Here is a 23,232-nt window from a genome sequence, read left to right as displayed (position 1 = left end):
GGTTGCAGACGGGGTGCAGCTTCATTCATAGGAACCCAGGGTGGCTTCGTCACCAGAGTCACAAAGCTGCAGCCCACTGCCAGGGCTGGCAGCCAGGCCCAGGCCTCGTAGCCACGTGAAACACCACTTTTTAAATGTTTAAGCTTCTCATGTCCACTAGCAGGGACACCATCAGTCCCTTTTGTCTCAGGTGGTCGTAGTTAGAATTAGTGGCCATTTCTTAGTTTTTCTGCCGCACCCCCGTTAGGAGGAAGGAGCATCGTGGACTGGATTCTGGTCTGGAAAGTATCTGCATTTCCACGAAGAAGTGGAGCTTTTGCCCCTCCCAGATCCTCCTCTGCTCTCCCTTCCTTCATCAGAGCCCATCTGCTTACCTTCTGGCAGGAGGCCTCTTGTAATCTATTCTGTATTTATTTGTGTGGATTATTCTGGGTCCCAGCCCTGGCAGGGGCCAGTGGCCCTGTGATGTCCTGATCACCATTTTTCAAACACTGCTTAGTAAGTGCCCTCGCAGTTTGATTTTGTGCAGGGCCCATTGCCCTAGATGGGCTTTCATCAGAAAGATTTCATCCTATTCTCTACCAATAGACTCTGGAAGGACACACATTAGAAGCGTTCTCATGTGAGTGTTTACTAAGCACGTCATATGTATTATTTATCCTCATGGTAACCTTAGGAAGTATTGGGCTGGCCAGAAAGTTCATTCGGCTTTTTCCGTAACATCTTATGGAAAAACCCGAACTTCTTGGCCAACCCCGTAGGTACCATGGGACCATTTTGCCATTGGAGAAAGTGAGGCTGGGGGGCGGCTGTGTAATTCGCCTGAGGGGCAGAGCCAGGATTCCAGGCCTTCTGCCCCCAGAGCCTGTGCTCTCAGCTGCTACGTGTGCTTCCCTCCTGCGTTCGTGCAGTGAGGATTTGGAGGCCCCCAGAACACAGCAGTCTGCTTGGAGGAAGGATGAAGGGGCAGTGGTCGTTCTGTGTCGGACCTAATAGAAGCATAGTATGCGCCCCTCATGCTGGGAACCGGCAGGGCTTTGACAGCTCTTTGGAGCCACAAGTTAAGACAGAAGCAGAGCTTGCTGTCAGCCAGTGAGGTGTGTGGTGGAAGGCTGGCTGCTGACAAGGACAGACGTCTCTTGGATAAAGAGATTAAAGGAAGAAGCAGCGTATCAGATCCTCCACCTCATACTAGCAGCAGAGTGGTTCCTGTTGTAAAAGAATATCTTGCAGAGCAAAGTGAGGCTCTTAAGAACTTAACAAGTCCCCACAGCACCAGGCTGGGAGTACGCAGCACTTACTCTGTAGGGTTGTCTTCTGGCCTGGTTCCTATGTCTGCAGGTGTCCCAGATCACACAAGGCCTAAGAAATCATTTCCCACATCCCCGCCTCCGCCAGAATGTAACCTACAGCTGACATGGATGCTTGATGGGGGTTAGAGGGGTCAGCACATTTTTCCACTTAGGGTCACGGAGAAATGGCAGTGTCCTCTTTAGGCCTCATCATCATTTCTGACATTTATCGAACACTTACTGTGTACCAGGCAGTGTTCTAAGCCTTATACGTATATTAATCCAGTTCATTCTAACAACAACAATATGGAGCAGGTATTGTTATTATCCTCACTTTACTCATGAGGCAAATAGAGGCTCAGAGAGGTGAAGTAACTTGCCCCAGGTCACCCAGCAGGGATGTGGCAGAGTTGGGATTTGAACCCAGGCAGTCTGCTCCAGAACCATGTTCTTAACCATTCTACCTACACCATACTGCCTTCTGATAGAAGTACTGACTAAAGATTTGAGTGACCAGCAAGGACCAAACTCAGCCCTGAGCTGTTGCTTCTTGGGGCTGCCCCTGCATGGAATCACAGCGGTTTTATGGAGGATGTTTGAAACAGTAAGCGTGTTTGACTGCACACACAGAGCCATTCTTGGCACGTGCATTAAACTAAGATGAAGCCAGGCTTCCTTCTGGCCCTTTTTGCTCACTTTTCCTGGCAGTTACCGTGTGTTGTGCCTGCACAGAAGCGGTTATAGCTCCACTTTTGTGCATGTGGTAAAATAGATATAACATTGACCATTTTTACCGTTTTCCACTTCTAAACCATAAGGCTCCTGAAGGCAGGCCTGGTGTCTCACACCCTTCATGTCCCCTGTGGCACTTTGATTATGGTTGTAAGTGAATCATACCAGGTGAATCTCTGCTGGATTGCGCAGCCCAGGTAGGTCAGCTGTAAATCAGCTAGAAAACTTACTATTCTGAGATTTGGGGAAATGAAGAGTAAATTTATAACATCCCTCCTACCTAGTCTTGTCTTTTTCTTTTACTGCAGCCTGGAGTAGCAGAGATGAATCCAGAAGGAGAGCGTGTGGTGTATTTCACGCCTGGTGCCTTTGTCTGCAGGAAGCAGCGAGGACATGTTATTTTGTAAACCTCACGCTCTACGAAGCTTAGAACACAGGTCCTCTTTCTAAACCAGCTGTAGTGAAGGGGAAATTGACCGTTAATCTAGTTTCAGAGCTGCGTACACTGGGAGGGTTTGATTTCTCATAAGCGGGTGCAGGTTCCGATCAGCCCTGCCCAGTCCACCTGCACCTCTTCCTTGATCTCACTGGTCCATTCTCTGTGTTGCCTCCAGACAGAGGAGAGCTGGGGAAGGGAAGGGATCAGAGACACTGTAAGATAAAGGGATAAGAGCTTTAATTCCACCAGCACTTGTTTTGGGTAATTTATTCTGCAGTTTAAAGAGCTTTCTGGGCCTCCAAGTCTCCCAAGGAACAAGGAAGAGTCTTGGTCATCAAGAAGCCCTTTAAACGGCTGAACTTGATTGTGTAGCTGGGCATCTAGTCCGGCTGACCCGTCGACAGTGTTTCCTCTCTCCCTTCCTTCCTTCCATTGTCATTCCTCCATTTGCTCACCATCATTTACTGAACACATAACATGTGCCACAAGCACTGTACTTGGCCAGCCGCTGTACCAGGCTGGGAAATTGGAGTCTCGGGCCAAATCACACACTGGGAATCCTGCCTCAGAAGCAAGGCTTGGTCTTAACTCAGGGGCTATGAGGACAAGGTCCTGCTGGAGCATTTAGAATGGTTCTGGGATAACAACAACAATAATAATAATAGCAGCTAACACTTACAGAGTACCTAACCTGGGTCAGGCCCTATTCTAAGCACATTGTATGACACATCTAATCTTTACAACAGCCCAGTGAGGTGTAGGTACTGTTATCTCCATTTTGCAAGTGAGAAAACTAAGAGAAGAGTTAGGTAGCTTGCCTGAGGTCACCAACTAACAAGTGGCCGGAGCAGCGTTAGACCTGGGCTCCAGAACCTGTGCTGAGTAACCTCTAGTGTATGTATATACCCCCTTGACATTGGGCAGTGGGGACAGGAGGGATTTCCCTCTTACACTGCATATATAATGGGCTTTGATCATGTTTGGTTAGAAAGGGTAGGGACACTTTTGAAGATCTGTTTTCACAGGCTGCTTCCGGAAAGGATGGTGTTGACCGTGGTCAGCCTTCGGTGGAAGGGCTGGGGTAAGGTCTGCCTGAGAAGGTTCCAGCTGACCTTGCCGAGGAGCTGGCTGATTAATCCTACATGTATGTTAGCTTTGGCTTGATCCCACAGATTTTCAGCAGCTGTTGAGAAATTAAAAACTTAGACCCCCAGTCAAGGGCAAGACCCAGTCCTCAGAGGGAGAGGCAGATTCTGTGTCACCCTCAGGAGCTGGGGCTTCTCAGAAATTGCCAGGTTGAATTTCCCTGTGGCATGTGTGGGTGCTGACTAATCCCACCGGGGTTTCCGATTAGCTCAGCTTTAGAGTCTGCATTTTTTTTTTTTTTTTTGTGGTACGTGGGCCTCTCACAGTTCTGGCCTCTCCCGTCGCGGAGCACAGGCTCCGGACGCGCAGGCTCAGCGGCCATGGCTCACGGGCCCAGCCGCTCCGCGGCATGTGGGATCTTCCCGGACCGGGGCACGAACCCGTGTCCCCTGCATCGGCAGGCGGATTCTCAATCACTGCGCCACCAGGGAAGCCCTAGAGTCTGCATTTTTACAGTTTACCAGCCCCCAATCCCATCCCCCTTGATATTTGCTTCATTGTTCGGTGGGGCACTGTAAAAGCATTTCCGGTCGGCACTCCTGGGGTGATAGCTCCTACCGCGGCCTTGGGATCGCTAAGGAGAACCCGCCCCCAGGCTGAGGAATGGGAACTTTTAAGTCACCCGATAGCCCGGTTTGTCATCCTTTTTGCTTTTGGCCAAGTCTAGCTAATATCGTCTCCTCTTTCTTTTTGTCTATTTCCCCTTTGCTGCCTTGCCTTCTGTATTCTAGGCTTTGGGCGTGTGCTGGGATGCATTCTCTCGGGAGTTGCCTGGCCTCTGGGTAGCTATGAAAGGAGGTAGGATGTGGCGTCAAAATGAACTCTGGCTGGACGTCGTGCCAGGACGGTCAGTGGAGCGAGAGCAGGCTTTGGGTGTAAAAGCCACTGGGTCTCTCCCACCTGCAGCAGGTGTCGGTCAGCAAGGCCCTTCTAATGAACCTGTTCCGTAGCTGTTAGCCTTGTTTGTCCTGGTGACCTGGAAGGAGCTCCTGCCCTCAATCCGCCTCCCAGTTTCAGGTGCTGGGATCGGAACCGCCTGGCATGGCTCCTCTCCCTCCTACGCTCCTTGGTAGCAGACTGTATGGTATTTCACACTTCCAAGCCAGAATCAGACGTGAGGTCAGAGTTCTCTTAAAAACAGAGAAAGGCAAAATCCAGGGTCAGCTTAAGAAAAAAAATCCAGATGCCCCTTTAAAATCTGGAAAGCCAAAATGAGAGGTGGGAGGAAGAAAGGGGGGGGGGAGGCAAACGGACCACATTAAACTGGGCCCCAAATATGTACATGATTTGCAGAAGGTGCTTATGGCAAAAAAGACCACTTGCTACGGAAGGAAATCCCTGTTTTCTGAGGGGTTTTGTACGCAGCCTAGGCAGTTGATTGATTAACTTTAAAATAGAGTTGACAGGAAAACATTTTTTGAAACGGATGCTGACAAGACAAGGGGGAAATAAGCATAAATTTGATTCAGATATTAATAATGTGTCTCATGCGTGGAATGCTTTAGTTTTCAGAGTGTCTCCACACACGTTACGTCGTTTAAGTTCCGTATTCATCCTGCAACGTGGGTATGACCGTGCTAGGCCAGCAGGCGTGACCTGCCCAAGGTCTGGTACCGTGTCGCCTACTGACATCTACTGAGATGTCGGGGCCAGGATGGAAACCCAGGCCCTCCGAAGCCCATTTGCTTCCTCCACCACCGTTATTTCCTCCCAAGAAGAGCTTTGAGATAATGTAGAAGCACTTATGCTCCTGATTCTGGTTAAATGCTCTAATATCATACCGGGAAAGACTATGAGCTCATTTCCTAGGGATCCTTAAAAAATAAGCAACATCAGTGCTCTGTCCCGGGTGGTTCTGACCTTCACCATCCTGAAGGCAAAGGGATGAATTGGAGACCACCGGCGGTACCCAGCTCTGAATAGGTTCGGGAAGATGGCAGCTGCATATAGTGAGATTTTAACCTCCCACTCTTCACCACTGCGTCATCTTCGAGTTTAGGTAAATGCTGATTTTTATTAGAGGAAATTTTCATGACAAGAGTAAAGATGGGGCAATATCATGGTTCTCTCAGTTGAATCAAGGTTAAGCCATGTACTAAAGTGAACTCTTAAAAGAAGGGGGTGTTTTTCTGGGGTCCATAGACCTCTTGGAATCAGACAGGTTCAATAATCTGGCTTCAAAGAAATCACGAACTCTATGAAATTACACACAGACTTTTTTGTGCATGTGTATTTTCCTCTGGGGAAAGGATCTATGTGTAGCTTTTATCATCAAAAGTGCCTGTGACCCCAAAATGGTTATGAAACCAGTGTTTTAAGAGGCCTTTTTGAAAACCTTTAGTGGACTTGAGATGTCAGCCACACTTAAAGGCACAGAGGTGAATCTTGGTGATCATTTCTTTAAGCTCATTTCCAGTTGGCATAAAAGAATCATCAAAGCGGACCTGTGTGACTTTTCTAACGTAAATTGACATGGTTGGAATGATCATTCTTATGCCTTCTGCACAGTTTCAGAGCAGAGTAATCGGGATGCTAAAACCCGATTTGCTTGGAGTGACAGATAGTCACTTTTTTGGACAGATAGTCCCAAGCAAATCTATAAATCACTGATGAATGATGTAAGTTCCTAAATCAGTCACTATTGTATAAAATTAGGCCATGATATGTTAGTCTACAAAAGGATCAACTTTTCAGCATCAAATGTGAGTCTAGAAACATAATTTTTTCCCACTAACCCGGTGGGCCTTTACTTGGAAACAAGGTCTAACAACAATGGACAAAACACAGCCATGACCTTCTGTCTTCCTTGAGATCCAGTGGGAAAGAAAGGGGAGACTCTCTAGGGCGGGAGGAAGATAAGGGTCATAGGGGTTACAGTTTCTTCTCTCTCTAAGGAGAACATTGGGAGAAAAGAAATATCTGTGATGATCTGAGGTAGGACAAGGGGAGGGTGTTATAGTCCTTCTGCCTATGTGAGGGACCCAGAAAAAATTGAATTCTTCCTTATCTGTTATGGGGGAGGGGACAGCACCTCTATTTTTAGAGTCTTAAAAGGTACTCCACTAAGCAGGCCTCATCCTCAGGTCCTCCTTTTATGACATCAGCTGGGGGATGGTCCTGACTCACACTGAGTGGCCCAGCATTTAGGGGCTGTGTTGCCCAGGTACCATAAGCCACCATTCCTTGAAAAATATCTAGCCAAGAGCCAATCACATGCTTATGTTTCAAGTATAATATGGGTGCCTACATTCAAACTGCTCTATTACAATCACATTACATCTGCCGTCTTTATATTTAAAGCTCACAGCCTGCAGTTTCCTTTAGGAAAAAGACTAGCTACCAAAGAGCTTGTGGTTACAAGATGCCATTTGCTTGTGGGAGTCCCAAGTCCCTGGGGAGATATGATTATAGTGATCCTTTAACAATACATATGACCAGGGAAGATTTCTTCTATGAAGGCAAGGATGGTTTAACCGTAGAGTGGTTACTAATGAAATACACCACAACAAGTCAAAAGAATAACCTTAAAAGTAACCATCCATTCCTGATAAAACTTTTTGTTTTTAATAGATCCATTGTTTTATTTATTTACCCTTGGCTGCGCTGGGTCTTCGCTGCTGTGTGCGGGCCCTCTCCAGTTGCGGTGAGCAGGGGCCACTCTTGTTGCGGAGCACGGGCTCCAGGTGCACAGGCCTCAGTAGCTGTGGCACACGGACTCAGTAGTTGTGGCTCGTGGGCTCCAGAGTGCAGGCTCAGCAGCCGTGGCACACGGGCCCGGTTGCTCTGTGGCATGCAGGATCCTCCCGGACCAGGGCTCGAACCCGGGGACCCCCGCATTGACAGGCAGACTCCCGGCACCCCCTCATTGACAGGCGGACTCCCAACCACCGTGCCACCAGGGAAGCACTTTTCCTGATAAAACTTTTGTTCAAAGAGTTATGGAAGGCTATTTTTTAAAAATTGTGGTAAAATAGACGTAACACAAAATTTACCATCTTAACTCCTTTTTTGTTGTTGTTTTTGCGGTATGCTGGCCTCTCACTGTTGTGGCCTCTCCCATTGCGGAGCACAGGCTCTGGACGCGCAGGCTCAGCGGCCACAGCTCACGGGCCTAGCCGCTCCGCGACATGTGGGATCTTCCCAGACGGGGGCACAAACCCGTGTCCCCTGCATCGGCAGGCGGGCTCTCAACCACTGCGCTACCAGGGAAGCCTCTCCCCCGAATATTTTTGATCTGCACTTGGTTGAATCCACAGATGTGGGACCTGTGGATATGGAGGTCTGACTGTATGCTTAGAATAAAATTCCGTTACTTTTACATGTCTACAGGGCCTTGAAGATCTGGTCCACGACTGCCCTTCTGACCTCATCGTGGCTCTCCTCCTTGACTGTCTGGCTGCGTCCACTATCACCTTCCCCATTCAGCCTCCCCCCATGTGCACGTGACTTGTTTCATGTCATTATCTGTGCTCAAATGCCGTTTCTTCAAAGATGCCTTCCAGAGCACTCACTAAAACGTGTACCACTCCCCGCAGTGTGCCTTCGCTCTTACCATGCTCTGGCTTCTTTTTATTGCTTACAAGTGCCTGAAATTATTTTTCTCTATATATTCTTGCTTATATTGTCTGTCTCTCGCACTAGAATAGAAGCTCTGCAAAGGTAGCCACGTCATCTGCCTTGTTCTTTCTTGTCCCTTGGGCTGGCACATAGTAGGTGCTCAGTTAATGTCTGTTGAATGAATTGCAGCACTTACCACTTGTAGAAAAACATCTTGGGAAAAACAGTGTATTTATAACAGTGAGATAGATGTGTGTCTCCTAAACATCAGTGAGTAAAAGAAAGATAAGCAACAAAAATGAGCATCATTTTTACCTATCAAATTGGGAAAACTAATGGTGGTGATAATGTTGGTGAGAGTACCAGGAAACGGGTGCTCTCATTTGCCATTGGTGGAATATCAAATTGTCTAAGCTTTCATAAGTGATGAGTCATGGGTTATTTTTATCTCAGTTTTTGTGGTTTGCTATGTTTCCCATTTTTCCCAATAGTTACTTTTCCCCCCAGTAGTTAGTTTTTAAATCAGAAAAATCTGATAACCTTAATCCCCCACCCCCCCAACTTTTTTTTTTTTTTAACCTGGCTGGATCCTGGTACCAGCAAACTTGTAAAGCTAATCCCACTGGTAGGATGGTCTTGTTTTGTTGTTGAACCTCTTAAGAATGTTTAATCTGAATCCTGTATTGGGTTTCTCGGGAATAGTGCAAAATTGGTCACTGGAAACTTTATGGGCAGAGTCACCCTTGATCTGAGGTCCTGGGTGGTTTGGGGAGCCCAGTGGAAATGTAAGGCTGGGAAAAACATGCAGCACTAAGGGGGGGGCCCACCCAGTTAGAGATGGGGTCCCACAACCCTTCCTGCCAAGACCGAGGTCTCCATAGGCTGGGTAGGCCTCACATTTCTTGGCAGATATCCTGCCCAACTCTCCCTGGCTGCTTGGGACTGAGTTAACAACAATGATCACAGCCACCCATGCCTTTTCCTCTGCTTTATGCAGCTGGATTTCTGATGCCTGTTTCCCTCGACACCTCCATACCCTATTGTGCCAGTGCCCACAGGGCCAGCCCCTCCTATCTGGGCCCCAGGCCCCCGGAAGGGAGGCTCACAGCTGAATCACCAGTGGGCCATCCTGCAATCTCCCCTTGTTTCTTTCTTTTCTGGAGGTGCATTGGTAGTTCAACATTTCATTTCTATAGGTCACTTTCTGGCCTTGGCAGTTCAGTTCCAGAGCTCTCAGCGGCCCACCTGAGAAACACCACCCAGACGGCCAGGAGCTTACAAAGGAGCCAGCACACACTCAGCTCCTAGCCCTGGGCCGTCGCCTTCACACTTTCTCAGCCTCGGCTCTCAGACCCTGGCCCTCTGACAGCTGGCGCAGCTGACTACAGGAACCTGCCAAGGACTGGGGACTGTTTTAAGTGGCACAGGGAAATGAGGGTCGGGGCTGGCTGAGGATCATACTTCCCAAGTGTCTGCAGGCTGAGTAGCACACACTTAGAGCGACTACCGATATTTCGGTGCATATGGACCTGGTGAAGTGGGGAGAGGGGCCGATTTTAACTCTTGGTCATCTGTTGAATGCCCTTGTCCCTTCTCCCTTGGGGCCAAGGGGACACGGCCGAACACCTGCCAGCTGATAGGGTGGAGAGGCACCAATCAAAAGCCTCCCTTCCTGCCTTAAGCACCTGGTGGAGGTCTGACTGTATTTGAAAGATGCCTGATCCATCTTCATGTTCGTGCTTCTTAGAGACAGCGCCCACGGGGGAGGCAGGAGAGAAAAGCTCACCCAGGGCAAGTGTGGTTCTCTGTCGGCCTCTGCTGCGACTTGAGCCTGGGTGTGGCTCTGACTTGGGGTCCGCTCCGCTGTCTCAGGCCGCAGGGACAAGTGGGATTGTAGCTTCTCTTGTCCGTTGTGCCCAGCCAGCCCTGCTTTCAATCAGTAATTCATTTAATCTGTACTTTCGTGTTTTCCAGCCTGTCTACCCCTGAGGCCCAGGAGGCTCCAAAGAACTCTGCAATTAATCTGGTTTGGATTTAACCACCTTCTTTTACTTTTCTTCTTATAGCTTAAACTTTGGAACAAATATCGAATTTCCAACATTCCATCACTAATATTCTTAGACGCCACCACCGGGAAGGTCGTATGCAGGAATGGGCTGCTGGTGATCCGCGATGACCCAGAGGGTAAGACCTTGCTTTGTCCACCCGTACTCCCTGCGCTACCCCCCTGTCCCGCCCTCCTCCCTGTTGGTAGAGAGTGTATAAAGGAAATATATGAGTGTGGGTTTATTTGGCTGGAGAATATTGTCTTGATGAAATTACAGTATTCTCCAGGTCATGGTTAAGATTTTTACGGAGATCAGAATGTCCCTCGTGGGGGCTTTAATTCATGGGCCAGCGGAGATGGAATCTGAAAAAGGAAGTTTAGCTTTGAGGGCTGGGGAGGCCATTGAGAAGCGGCTTGAGCCCAGATTCCGACTCCTAGTGCTGTTTCAACGGCACCTCTCACCTTCACAATCAGAGGCAGGCTGTGTCGTTTTGGGGTTTTTTTGCTCATTAAAATTTTTACCGTAGCAAAGTCGCAATTTCTGCATTGCTCTGCTGGCCTGGCAGTGAGGGCCCCTCAGTTCTTGGCACTGCTCAAGTCCTAAGCCTTGGTCTTGCTGACTGGCCGGGTGGCTTGGCTGTGCCTGGGTGGCTCTCATCACCCTGCTCAGAGGCCATCCAGGGCCTGTTTCTCTCCTTCTCTCAACCCCTGCCCCCCAACCCTGTGCATTGGAGTCATAAAAAAGTGTTACAAGATCTTCTGTCCCTCACTTACTGATCCAACTGAAGGATTCAACCCGGGTCACAGATTTTCCCAGTAAAAATTTCACCTGCTTCAAAGAATTGTCCTCAGTAAAAACTAGGGCAGGTAGAACCAAGTCTTTACCTTCTGAAATGTAAGCACACACACACACACCCCACTCTGAAGCTTGTTAAAAATCCAGCTTCCCCGCCTCCACCCCCAGAGATTTTTGGATCCATTTGTTTCAGGGTGGGCTTGGCCACCTGCTTCTTTCTCCCTCCCATCCTCCACCCGCCCCAGGCGATTTTGAGGCAGTGGTCCCTGGACCACCCTGTGAGAAAACACTGTTCTGTTGAGTGGGGGAGGGTATCATTTGCTCTTCCTGCCTGGGGCTTAAGTGTCACCAGAATGTTGACCATATGGGTTGAGTGGTTTTACGCTTTCCTTTCAGTAGACTGAAATTCTCATCTCACTTGGTTCCCTGGGTCCCAACCCAGAGCAGCTGAATCAGAATCTCTGGGGGTGGGGAATTTCACAATTCCCCAGCTGATTCTAAAATGCAGAGTTGAGAGCCACTGAGAGTCCAGGGTTGGGATTGAAGAAACTCACGGTTAATACCCGAGGCAGTGATTTCCCAACTGTCCCATCCTCACAGTTACTTGGGGAGTCGTTTTGCTTTGTTTTGGACATGCATCTTCAGCCTTGCCCCTGAATCCTGAGATTGGGGGTGGGGGGTGACCTGGGCTTCTGTACTTTTCAAAAGCCCCCCAGGAGATGGGTCCTGTGGTCATCCAGGTTCAGGAACCGTTGCCTTGAAGGTAGGTAGGGCTCTGCCCGTGGATGAGTCCCGCTTTTATTCCTGCTTTAGCTGCGGATCCTATGGATATGTTAAAAAAAATACTGTTTGATGATAAAGTTGTCATGCTCTGCAGCCCTGAGGCCTTTTGGGTCAGAGGCCACGAGGAAGAGTCTTAACATTCTCTGTATCTGTTGCCTGTTTCAGGTTTGGAATTCCCTTGGGGGCCTAAACCCTTCAGGGAAGTCATTGCAGGGCCCTTGCTTAGAAATAATGGGCAGTCCCTGGAGAGCAGCAGCCTGGAGGGGTCTCACGTGGGAGTCTATTTCTCTGCACACTGGGTGAGTGTTTGGTCCCTCTTTAGTCCAGGCAGAAGGGAGCAGTGATGTCACCACCAAGACCAGCTGGGGTTGGCTTCTGGAGGTGTGACTGCTCAGGTGTCATTTCCCGGCATCCCTGCCTTCTCCTGTGCCCGATGCATTGTTGGCATGCTGCAAGTATCGCGATGAATGATATTAGCAGCAAGAAAACGACTTCTTTGGACTGGCCTAAAACGGTAGTCCTTCCCCCTAAAAAATAAATAGATAATAAGAGGAGTCCTCCTAACCCTTTCCGATGAGGGTCCTCCTGGTCCCCGTGGGAGTTCGTTGTAACTGCTTCCTGCTGGCACCCAAGTGGATGGGGCAGGGCCTGTGTTGGATACGCGCCATCGCGAGAGGCACATTTGTTTCTGCCTCTTCCATAAACTGGAAATGCGATCCGAATCCTGCTTGGGCGCTGCTGACCTGGCCTCTACGGGCAGGTGGCTGGGAATTGGGAAGAAGGCACGAACGTGAGGCTGCAGGATGCCACTCATGTCTTCCAGTGTCCACCCTGCCGAAGCCTCACCCGGGTCCTGGTGGAGTCCTACCGGAAGATCAAGGAGGCAGGCCAGAAATTCGAGATCATCTTTGTTAGTGCAGACAGGTAACGCATGCTGGGGAGAGTGGCAGTGCTTCTCCCCTTCTCTCTAGGTGGATGGATGTCTCTTGCCATACACATCTCACCTCTTTAGCGTAGAGCTTGGGGGATAGGGATCAGGGAAGACATATCTGGGATGCTTGTGGGAGGGACAGATACATTTCATATTTACTCACGTAACTGTCTGAAGGGGAGCCAAGAAAAACCCATCCTCGCTGTCAATATTAAGGGACATCCCAATTCTGGCCTGGGGCATTTGAGATTAGGATGCATTTTTTTCTGATTAGTTCAGCTTTGTGGATGGTGGTGAAAGGATGTGGAGGGGGGAGGATGGAAAGAAAAGAGCCGGAGACTAATGGAATGTGGCATCTATCCTAGTGGGCTCTGCAGTCATTTCTCGTAGCTCTGGCCACGTGCGTTTTCTAGGGGCTCTCCTCAAAACAAGAACAGACATTCTTCCTGGAGTACATCAGGGCCGTTTAGCCTCAGTCTCCTCTGTTTCTTGCCCTCTTGCCGGCTTTACTCATCAGTGACCTTCCCTCATCTCAAAACTCCAGCCCCAGTTCAGACCGAGCCACCAGGTGTTCTGTTCACAGAAGGGTCTCCGAGATGGCAACACACAGAGGGTCCTGTGTCCACTGTTGTGCCCTTGATGTCTGCATGATGCCGTCCTCAGTTTATTGGCCCGTGGGCCCCGCCCCATTACCCCCCCCCCCACCGCATGTGAGTGGGGCAAGCCTGAAGGCATGCCACAGGGAGGAGTCACTTTTTTAAAGCTTTAAAAACCATCAACTTGGGAATTCCCTGGCTGTCCAGTGGTTAGGGCTCCGTGCTTTCACTACTGAAGGTGCGGGTTTGATCCCTTGTCGGGGAACCAAGATCCTGCAAGCCCCGTGGCGCAGCCAAAATAAATAAATAAGTAATAAAAAAAAACCATCAACTTCATTGAAGTGCAATTTACCTACAATGAAATTCATACATTCTAGGTGTACAGTTCAATGTATTTTCACCTAATGTATGTACCTGTGTCACCATCACAGTGAAGGTGTAGAACATTCCCATCAATTGAAAGAATCCCTCATGCCTCTTCTCAGTTAATCCTCACCCCCAAATCCCAGCCCCAAGGATCCCCCAATCTGCTTTCTATCACTTGATTCGATTTATCACTCCTAGAGTTTCTTACACATGGAGTCGTAGGTACATGCTTGGTTAAGTGTCCTGTACGCATCACTGTTACGTGCACAGATTACAAACATTGCGGGGAATGTGGTGTCTGAACATCTAGACTCCTCCTAAAAGTAAGACCTGTCAATGTGGAAAAAGGAGGAGTTAAGCGTGAGTTGAATGCGTAGGACGCAGAGGAGCGCGGGATGTTGGAATGGCCTGGCATTTCAGCTTGGCGTCCGCCTGTTGGGTGGAGCTTTGCTTCGGGGTGTGCACTGGAACGGGTGGCACAGTGTCCTCCTCCGGTCTGGTGTCCGAGGAGCACAATGATTAGAAGCCCCGGCATCTGTAGGGCCCTGGGCACGACATGGTGGAAGGTGGGGAGGACCCAGGGGTGGTGCCTTGGGGGGTAATAGGGCTTCGTGTCCGTGTGTGTGTCTCTGTAGGTCAGAGGACTCATTCAAACAGTACTTCAGTGAGATGCCGTGGCTTGCGGTCCCCTACACCGACGAGGCCCGGCGGTCGCGCCTCAACCGGCTGTATGGAATCCAAGGTAGGCGAGCCCGACTCGTGGGCTCCTTGGAATCCTGCTCATCGGGGCTCACCACCTCTTTGGCTTTCCTTCTAGAGGGAAAAGAACATCTTTATTGCCATGAATGTTCACATTCTTTAGCATCTTAAAAATATGCGGTGGATTTTAAGGTATGTGGATTATCCCTCATGAAAACCATTTTTTTAAAAAAAGTGCTTGTCCCGCTGAGACAGCTACTTCTCACCACCCGGCCTAGTGGGTTCTCATGTGGTTGGGCTATGGAGAACACCTGCCCAGTGACTCGGCCAAAACCCTATCCCAAGGTTCTTTCTGTCAAACAGACCTGAGGGTGACCTTTGGCTCTGTTACTCAGGCTCTTTGAGCCTCAGTTTCCTCATCTGTAAAATGTGGGTGATAAATCTGCCACAAAGAGTCGCTGGGAGCGTTAATAGGATAATGCAAATCCCATACCTCTCACGTTCCTGAAGTGTCATAGTGAAGGCTGAGGGGGTATTGCCTTTTAGGCAAGAAAACTGATTTCCTGAGAGTGTTGAAAACTTGGGCTTGCAGTACTAATCATGATGTTTTTCAGAAATAATGATTACTAGTGAGACAATCTGTGTTTTTATTCTTTATTATGTGAATACCTCCTTCCCAGCCTTCACCCAGCCAGATTTTTTTCTTGGTGGCCTATTAAGAGTTAAATTCATTCTCTTTGTATCAGTGGTACCAGATCCCGGTCAACCCTAGACAGATAACAGCTAATATTTGAGTTCTCAGTGTCTTGGTTTATAGAAAGTGGAAAAAAAAAAAAAAGACAAATCAAGATCTACCCACCAACTCCACAGCTTGTGGGGGAACTCATCGGGTTCTTTAACCTTTTTCTTCACCATTTAGAGTAAGCATTTGGCTTTGTTAGGAGCTAGTTTCAAAAAATTAATATTTCATTTGAAATTGGTGACTCTCAATTTCAGATGTGCGTAAGAATTCCCTGGGGATCTTGCGAAAATGCAGATTCGGATTCAGTGGTTCTGGGGTGTGGCTGAGATCCTGCATTTCTAGCAAGCCCCCAGGCGATGGCCAGTGCTGCTGGCCCACGCTTTGGGCATTAAGTCTAGGTCTATTGATCCTTTGAGAATTTTGGAGCCTTACGCCTCCTACTAATAAAAAAGATGAAAGCAGTTTTCTTTCCAAGCAGAAGTGGAGAGACATGACATGGTTTACTGGTCCAGAAGGACGGGTACCGAGTTGGTTCATTTAAAGGAGATGGCCCAGGAATATTTCCTTCCAGCACTCTGCTTGCAGAGAGCCTTAAAACATGTGTGCCTTGGGGTAGGAGCAGTATTGCTTGAGAAAAGTGATGATTCTAGGCCAGTGGTACTAAACAGAGGGTTGAATTGCCCCTTGGTGGGGATAAGTAAAACTTCGTGTCTCTCAACTCACTTATTCATTCGTTCAACAAGTATTTGCTGAGGGTTTACCCCCCTACTGCTGACTGACCTTGAGCAAGTTACTTAACCTAACTTTTTTCAGTAAAATTGGGCAGTTTCACTGTTGGATACAGAGTAGGCACTTAATATTTAACTGACTGACTTGGGGGAAAAAAGGGAAATATTTGATTTTACAACCAAAAAAAGATAAACTTTTGGATGTCAAAAAGCTTGCTAACAGGAAGGCAACTAACAGTATTAATAACACATGTGGCAAAGAATCTATATCCTTCATAGAAAACGAGCTCTTTCCAGATACTAGTCCAAAAAGAAAGATAGACAAACAATTTAGTTGAAAATATGTACAAGATATGAGGTGGGCAATTCACCCGATGCATGTTGTCAGAATGGATAAGAAAAATATTTAGAATAATTTTCATTCATGATTTACAGATGAAAACACTGAATTTGTGTCTATCACATTTGCAAAGAACTCTACTTTCCAAAAAAAGATAATCCCCGGTATAGGATAGAGAGCAGGCTGCTAGTAGGAATCTAAATCAGGACAACGTTTCAAGGAGAGAAATTGGCAATGTACACCAGAAGCCTTAAAAATCTATAAAACCTTTAATTTCAGAATCCCACTTGTAGGAATTTATGTTCAGGAAATTACCCTCTAGCACTCAGCAAAAACTGAACTTCTTTTGCAGTTGGAGGTGCATTCTTGTTTTTTGTTTTTTCTTTCATCTTCCGTATACTTTGGATTTCATCACAGACCACAGTTCTTTCCTTGCTTTAGCCCCTAGAATGCTCAGAGCTGAATTTGTAGCCACCTTTAGCAGTTTTACAAAGCTGACCATTTCTCTGCGTGCCCTTGACCCTAGCTTTGTTTTCTCTTCCTTCCTTGTTTTCCTTTTGGTGGGATGTTTTCATCAATTTTTTATTGGATTATATCATGCACTTTTTAAGCAGCCTCATATCCTTTTTGGAAAAAAGCTGGAGTAGATTTAAATGCATAGGATTCTATTTCTTGAGCTCCAACTAACCACCAATACTGTACACTGAGCTTGGTGGGGAATAAGAAACCAGAAGGGTGTCCCAGTGCTGCCCTTGAGTGGACAAGATGGGATTTACATTGGGAAATAACTACAGTAGGATGATATCTTTTGAAGAACTAAAAAGTGTTGGTCAAATAGGTGTCACTTTGTACAAGGGCTCGGAAGACTGAACTTGTCCCAGAGAGCAGAGCGGGTGCTGGGCTTCACTCGGCCACTCTGCTCAGTCAGGCAGCCTCTGTATATGGAGGCATCTTCTTTCCAAACACACGTCCTCAGTGAAGCACAGCCTTTTCCTCTCTGAGGAAGGGAGTTGCCCTTTCTTGGAGGTGGAGGCCAGTGAGGTGCAGGTCATATTCTGGTGGTCGATGCTAAGGCCCTGAGGTCACCTGAAAGTAATACATTACCAAAGGACAGTCTATATCATGCACAGCCAGTTTGAGGGTGGGGGTTTCTACCCTCCCTGTGCTCTGTGAGATGCTTCTTGGGGCCCTTGTTGGCAGGATAGGCACAGAATAGCAATCTCTTAAGGAGAAATCACAAACCCTGCAAGATTCCACACAAGTTTTGGACACACAGCTGAGGCTAGGAGGTACCCTTCTGTCAGACGTGGGCAGGGCACGAAAAAATTAAATTGATCATGGGACTTCCCTGGCGGTCCAGTGGTTAAGACTCCGCGCTTCCACTTTAGGCGGTGTGGGTTCGATCCCTGGTCGGGGAACTTAAGATCCCGCATGCTGCATGGTGTGGCCAAAAAGACAAAAAAGGAAAAAAAAATAAACTGATTGTTTTCTGTCTGCCTTCAGAGAGCAGAGAAGGGAACTCTCCTTTTAGATTCTCCAGCTATCAACATGTAAATATTACAGCCGTAGGAGCCCTGGTTGCTAGGTGTGGCCCAGACAGCCAGGATGCGGGTGACCACAAATGAGCAGGAAGAGAATGGAGAGTTTTCAGAGATGCATTCATTTGGCTCAGTCTCTTAAGGCCTGGCAGTGTGAGGATGAGTACATATGCGGTTCCCAGACTTGAAGGAGCCCTCGGCTGAGAACCAGAAAGCTGATCTGGAGAGGCCCTGTGCCCAGGCGAGCAGCGGCCGGGCAGCCACACCAAAGAACCCAGCTCTGGCCAGCAAGTGTCCTCTGCAGCCCAGCCCTGCACCTGGCCCGTCCCGCTGCTCCTGGCTCCACGGTGTACACTCCCTGCCATCTGTACTCGTCCCTCCTCAGCTTGGACCAGCCTGCTTTCCCAGCTCTCTGCCTCCTGCTTCCTCACTCTTGGGTTCTCTCCCTGGCACAGGGTTTTCTACCAACTGCTCCCTCGATCACTGACCTCTTTGGCTAAGCCTTAGGAGTCATTCCTGCAAGCAGCCTGTCAGACGTTGCCGGCTGACTCTGATCTGTCTGTCCGCCTCTGGCCCTGTGAAGCCAGAGATGCACTAAAGCACGGTGAAACGAGAGTGTGGAGGAGCCACACAGGATCCTTTTCAAGGCAGCATTTAATGAAGGGCACACAGCGGAATAGTCTGAATTCACGCGAGACTCTGGCTTGGAGCTCTTGAGCCCAGAGGGCTTCCTGGAGGAGCTGACTCTAGAGCGGGGCCTTACGGAATGGATGGGGTTTAGGTAGAGGGTTTGAGACATTCCAGGGCAAAGGCCCGAGTAGGATGTCCATGGTGGACTACAGGGCAGACTGGGTAATAAGGCTGGTGACGCCACATCACAGCAGGCCTTGAGCACCAGGCTGTGGTCCTTGAACTTGGCGCTTTGGGCTTTGGAGCTTTTTGAAAAATTTGATTAAGGGGAGATCAGTGCAGTAGTGACATTTAAGCTAGACTGGAAGAGAAATCCCAGTGGCATGTTATCCTCTGATATTTCTGATGGACTCACTGAGCTCCCACTGTAGCCAGACCTCAGGCTGTGGCTCACGACAGGCCTACCTGTGGGGAGAGAGAGGCTGCTCCCTTGGGCTCTAGGGCAGGTGGCCCAGGCGGCCTCTGCCTCCTTCCAGCCTCACAGGGTACTTCAGCTTCATGGCGTTTTGGGGGGGGGTCCCCTGTGCATTAGCTGTTGGTAAGTTCTTTGGCAGCATTTTCCATTGATCTTACCAGTCAGCATCCCACTGCGTTTGACTACCAAAATATAAGGTAGAGAAAATCCACAGCCTGTTCTAGGGGGCGGGGTTGCTGAGAAGACGCCTTTGCAGCCTTGCACAGGCTGGACCGGGAGCGGAGTGACGGGGATGTGGAGCAGGGGCCGGCTGGGGACCTGAGGCCCCGGGGCCATCCCCTTCCTCCCTGTTGGCATCTCCCATGGCCCAGACTCCCCCCCTGGGTGAGTGTCTCTCTCCTCAGCAGACCTGCTTTAGTGGGGGTATGGCCGCCTCTCCTGAATTCCCTCAGTCTCCCTCCTCTCCACCATGAAGCATCTTTTTTTTTTTTTTTTTTTTTTTTTTTTTTGCGGTACGCGGGCCTCACTGTTGTGGCCTCTCCCGTTGCGGAGCACAGGCTCCGGACGCGCAGGCCCAGCGGCCATGGCTCACGGGCCCAGCCGCTCCGCGGCATGTGGGATCTTCCCGGACCGGGGCACGAACCCGTGTCCCCTGCATCGGCAGGCGGATTCTCAACCACTGCACCACCAGGGAAGCCCACGAAGCATCTTTTACATCATCGGGTCCGTACTCAGCACATCTGTGTGTCTCACCATCCCTTTGCTTCTTTCTTGCTCAAAGAGAGCTCCCATGTCCTCTCCGGGTGCACCGCCCTCCCAGCACTTCCACATGTTCACCAACCTGGAAGCTCTCTGAACCCCATCATTTTGGGGCCTTTATGGAGTTTATCATTGGCCATTGGTGATTAACTCAACCTCCAGCCCTTCTCCCTTCCCCAGCTCTTGAGGTCAAGGGTGTGGAGCTGAACGTTCCAACCTTCTAACCACGTCTCTCTGGTGACCTAGACCCGGCATCTTGCGAGCATCCGAAAAGACACTCTCTTGCCACTTCCATTCCAGCAGTCTTGGAAGCTCTTGTGTCAGGATCTGGGACTAAGACCAAATATTATAACAAAAGATGTTCCTATCACCCCAATCATTCAGGGAATTATGGGGGTTTTAGGAGCTCTGTGCCAGGAGCTGGGGATGCAGGCCAAATATATACACCTCATTATGTTACAGTATCACGATGTGCACGTACATACACTCCATACATATGCAGAGTCAGTGGAGGGTGCCACCGACTGTCTGGACTTCTGCAAACCCCGCAGGGCTCTTATCTGGGACAGCTCATGCCCCCTGCTTGACTCTGTCCCGGTCGCTCACCCCACTTTCTGTCTCCTCCTGAACGTTTTGATGAGGGTTCTTTTCACAGAGCAGTATGAGGTACCTGCCCCTGCCCGCACCCAAGCTGAGCCACCTCCACCTGGCCTGTCTTTGGGCCTTACAGCACGCAAATGACTTCATCAGACCGTATTGAGGCCCATGAGGGCAGAGCTCCTCTGTGTCACCTGGACAGGCTTGGGTGAAAATGGGCAATGCAGAAGAACCTGGAGTCCTCTGAGCCTCTTGGGAGCTGGGCTCAGGGCGCCCCCGGATTCTCAGTATCTTCCAGCATCCCGAGGAGGCCTTGCCTAAGATGCTGCCACTTCGTTCAGGTGTCCCTCTAGGTGGTGGTGGGAGAGTCTGGGTCTTGAGGCTGTGCCCTTCAGTCACCCCTTTCAGAGATGGCAGGACCTGCTGCAGGCCTTGAGGAGGCACCTGCTGCCAAGCTCGTTGCTGGTCCCTTGGGTGCTCTAGCCTGAGCCTGGGCCGTGTTAGCTAGCAGTGTCTTCATGGGGCCGCTTGAGTTCACCAAAGCCTGGCATGTGGCCTCTATCCACTTCCTTTGCCTTGGGGAGTAGCTGGGTTGGCCTCCCTCCTCCCAGCGCTTTGTGCAGACTGGGGGATTTGTAGCCCTATAAGCTGCTGACAAATGCCTTTCTAAGGAAGGGGTTTAGACGCACTTGGCAAAAGGCAGATCCCATTAGCAATTCTCTAATGCTGGCTGTTGGAGAATACCACGTTCTGCGCCGGGAGGCTCAGAGCCCCTTCTCTCCTGGGTTAGAGGCCCTCGCTGGCTTTGTTCCTCTCCCCCCGCCCACCCCCACCCCTGCCTTTGGGGCCAGCGGACAGGGCCTGGGGTGGACGGAGCCCCTGCCACCAGGAGAGCAGCAGGGAAGGCTGGGAGGCAGTTGTGTGAGGCCCGTCGCTCTCCCAGGATCTATTTATCTTCTGTTTCTCTGTTGCTCTCTTATTCCTTATTCTTATCCTCTGGCTTTTTCTTCTCCTTTTCCCTTTTCCCTGCCTTTCTCATCCATTTCCCACCCTTCTCCTCTCTCTTTCCCTTCCTTTGCCCTCTTCCCTGCCCCTTTCACAAAATGGACTTGAGGCAGAGTCTCTTTATTTTCTACAGAAACGAAACATTCAGCCATTGTGTTTTTCAATGAGTAGAGGGCGAGGGGCCCACGCTGGTGTTTTTTGTAGGCAAATCTCAGTATTTAAAGGGCTGGCGCAGGCTCTGTGGAGCTGGCCCCCTGGGCCTGGGGAGGGCGGCTGGGGGCTGTCTTGGGGCCTACAGAGCAGCCTCAGGGCTCTTCTCTGCTCATCTTGTTTCATTCTGAAAACATAAAAAAAGGAAGAACAGGAAAGGACAAAGAATAATGTAACAAACACCCACGTGGCCATCACCTAGATCTGACGTTGCCTGAGGTATTTATCAAGGAATGGGAGCATTAAACACAGACCAAGTGGGGTTCCCTTTACACCTCCGTGGAGCATTGCCCCTTTTTTCTCCCCAGTGGGGGAGAGCGGTGACACTATCATCCATTCATTGTGAATATGCCTCATCTGTTGTCAGATGTTCACTGCGTCTCTGAATCCATGAGTCATGTATAGTCGTGCTGGTGTGTTTTTAGAAGTGTACTTAAGTGCTGACATGCTGTAATATCATAATGCAGCTTGCTTTTCTCACTAAACATTATGTTTTTGAGATTTATCCCTGTTGATATTTACATCTGGTTTATTTCAGTGCTGTGAAGTGCTTTGTTGTACCACAGAGGGTTTATCAGTTCCACTGTCAGTGGATACTTGGTCATTTCTGGCTTTTCTGTATTACAAGAATGCTGCCATTTTAAATGTCTTCTTTGGGACTTCCTGGCGGTCCAGTGGTTAAGACTCTGAGCTTCCACTGCAGGGGGCTCGGGTTCAATCCCTGGTCCGGGAACTAAGATTCCCGCATGCCACGTGGCATGGTAAGAAAAAAAAAAAAAAAAAAGTCTTCTTTGTGCCTCCTGACGCAGGCCTTCTGGCCAAGTTCAAGTGGGCCCAGACTCATCCCTTTGACCTCCTTTGGGTTTCTCTGAGCTTCACCACTCAAACCAGCTGCCTTCTTCCTTTCCTTAACTCTCCCAGTAGGGCAAGGTTTGGGGGAGTAGGAGGGGGAGGAAAAGAGGGATGTGACGAACGGAACTGGGGCTGATGTTGCCAAGGCGTGGTCTGTATTTTCATCCTACCCCTGCTGCCCTACGGTTCCTGTTTGATTTTTATTTAACGTTAGTGCATTCATCATAATACCATTTAACAAAACTCAAATATGTATCTATTTCACCCACATTCCTGCCTTCCTAGCACAACTGTTTTCACTTTTCTGAGTCCTTTTGGTCTCTGTCTTCAAGCATATTTCTACATAGTTGTAATTGTACACATAGCACTGTGTATTCTGCATTTTCAACTCATCCATGTATTACAAACATTTCCATACTGCTAGAGTGTTCATGATGACCATTTATTTCCGTGATCACGTAACCACTCGCCCTGCCACGTGCCCTAACCCACTCTTCCTGTCTTGGGGTCTGCTTTTCCTCCCCTTTCTCTTCCCCACTGCCAGCAATCTTTGCGATCACACTGCCATCTAGAAGCAGAAAAACAAAGTTGGGTTACGGCTCTGACCAGGTCCTCTCCCACCCCCAGGTACTGCCCCAGACCCACCACCTCCTTGGAAACTCCCTCTCTCCTTGGTGATAGGAAAGCAACCAAACGCAGCTGTGGGACAGTCTCCACGCACGTGGCTTTTTTTTTTTTTTCGGCCGCGTTGGGTCTTCGTCGCTGTGCGCGGGCTTTCTCTAGTTGCGGCGAGCTGGGGCTACTCTGTGCATGGGCTTCTCATTGCGGTGGCTTCTCTTGTTGTGGAGCACGGGCTCTAGGCGTGCAGGCTTCAGTAGTTGTGGCGCATGGGCTCAGTAGTTGTGGCTCGCGGGTTCTAGAGCGCAGGCTCAGTAGTTGTGGCGCATGGTGCTTGCTCCATGGCATGTGGGA

General features: G+C 49.3%; 1 protein-coding gene across 5 annotated transcripts in view; it reads left to right on the top strand.

Annotated features, from left to right (window-relative positions):
• Positions 1 to 23,232, top strand: part of NXN (nucleoredoxin) — a 141,300-nt gene that overhangs the window by 107,926 nt on the left and 10,142 nt on the right. For 4 of the 5 annotated variants that reach the window (XM_059049051.2, XM_059049053.2, XM_067021648.1 and 1 more), the window contains exons 2-5: positions 10,233 to 10,350; positions 11,958 to 12,091; positions 12,553 to 12,716; positions 14,321 to 14,427. In XM_059049051.2, the coding sequence (XP_058905034.1) occupies positions 10,233 to 10,350; positions 11,958 to 12,091; positions 12,553 to 12,716; positions 14,321 to 14,427 (523 nt within the window). The remainder of the gene's footprint in view (positions 1 to 10,232; positions 10,351 to 11,957; positions 12,092 to 12,552; positions 12,717 to 14,320; positions 14,428 to 23,232) is intronic. The other variant, XM_059049052.2, reaches the window with a different exon arrangement.

The sequence above is a fragment of the Kogia breviceps genome, chromosome 19 (assembly GCF_026419965.1).
Source record: "Kogia breviceps isolate mKogBre1 chromosome 19, mKogBre1 haplotype 1, whole genome shotgun sequence".
Lineage (NCBI taxonomy): Eukaryota > Metazoa > Chordata > Mammalia > Artiodactyla > Physeteridae > Kogia > Kogia breviceps.
This window is presented reverse-complemented; position numbering and strand designations above follow the sequence as displayed.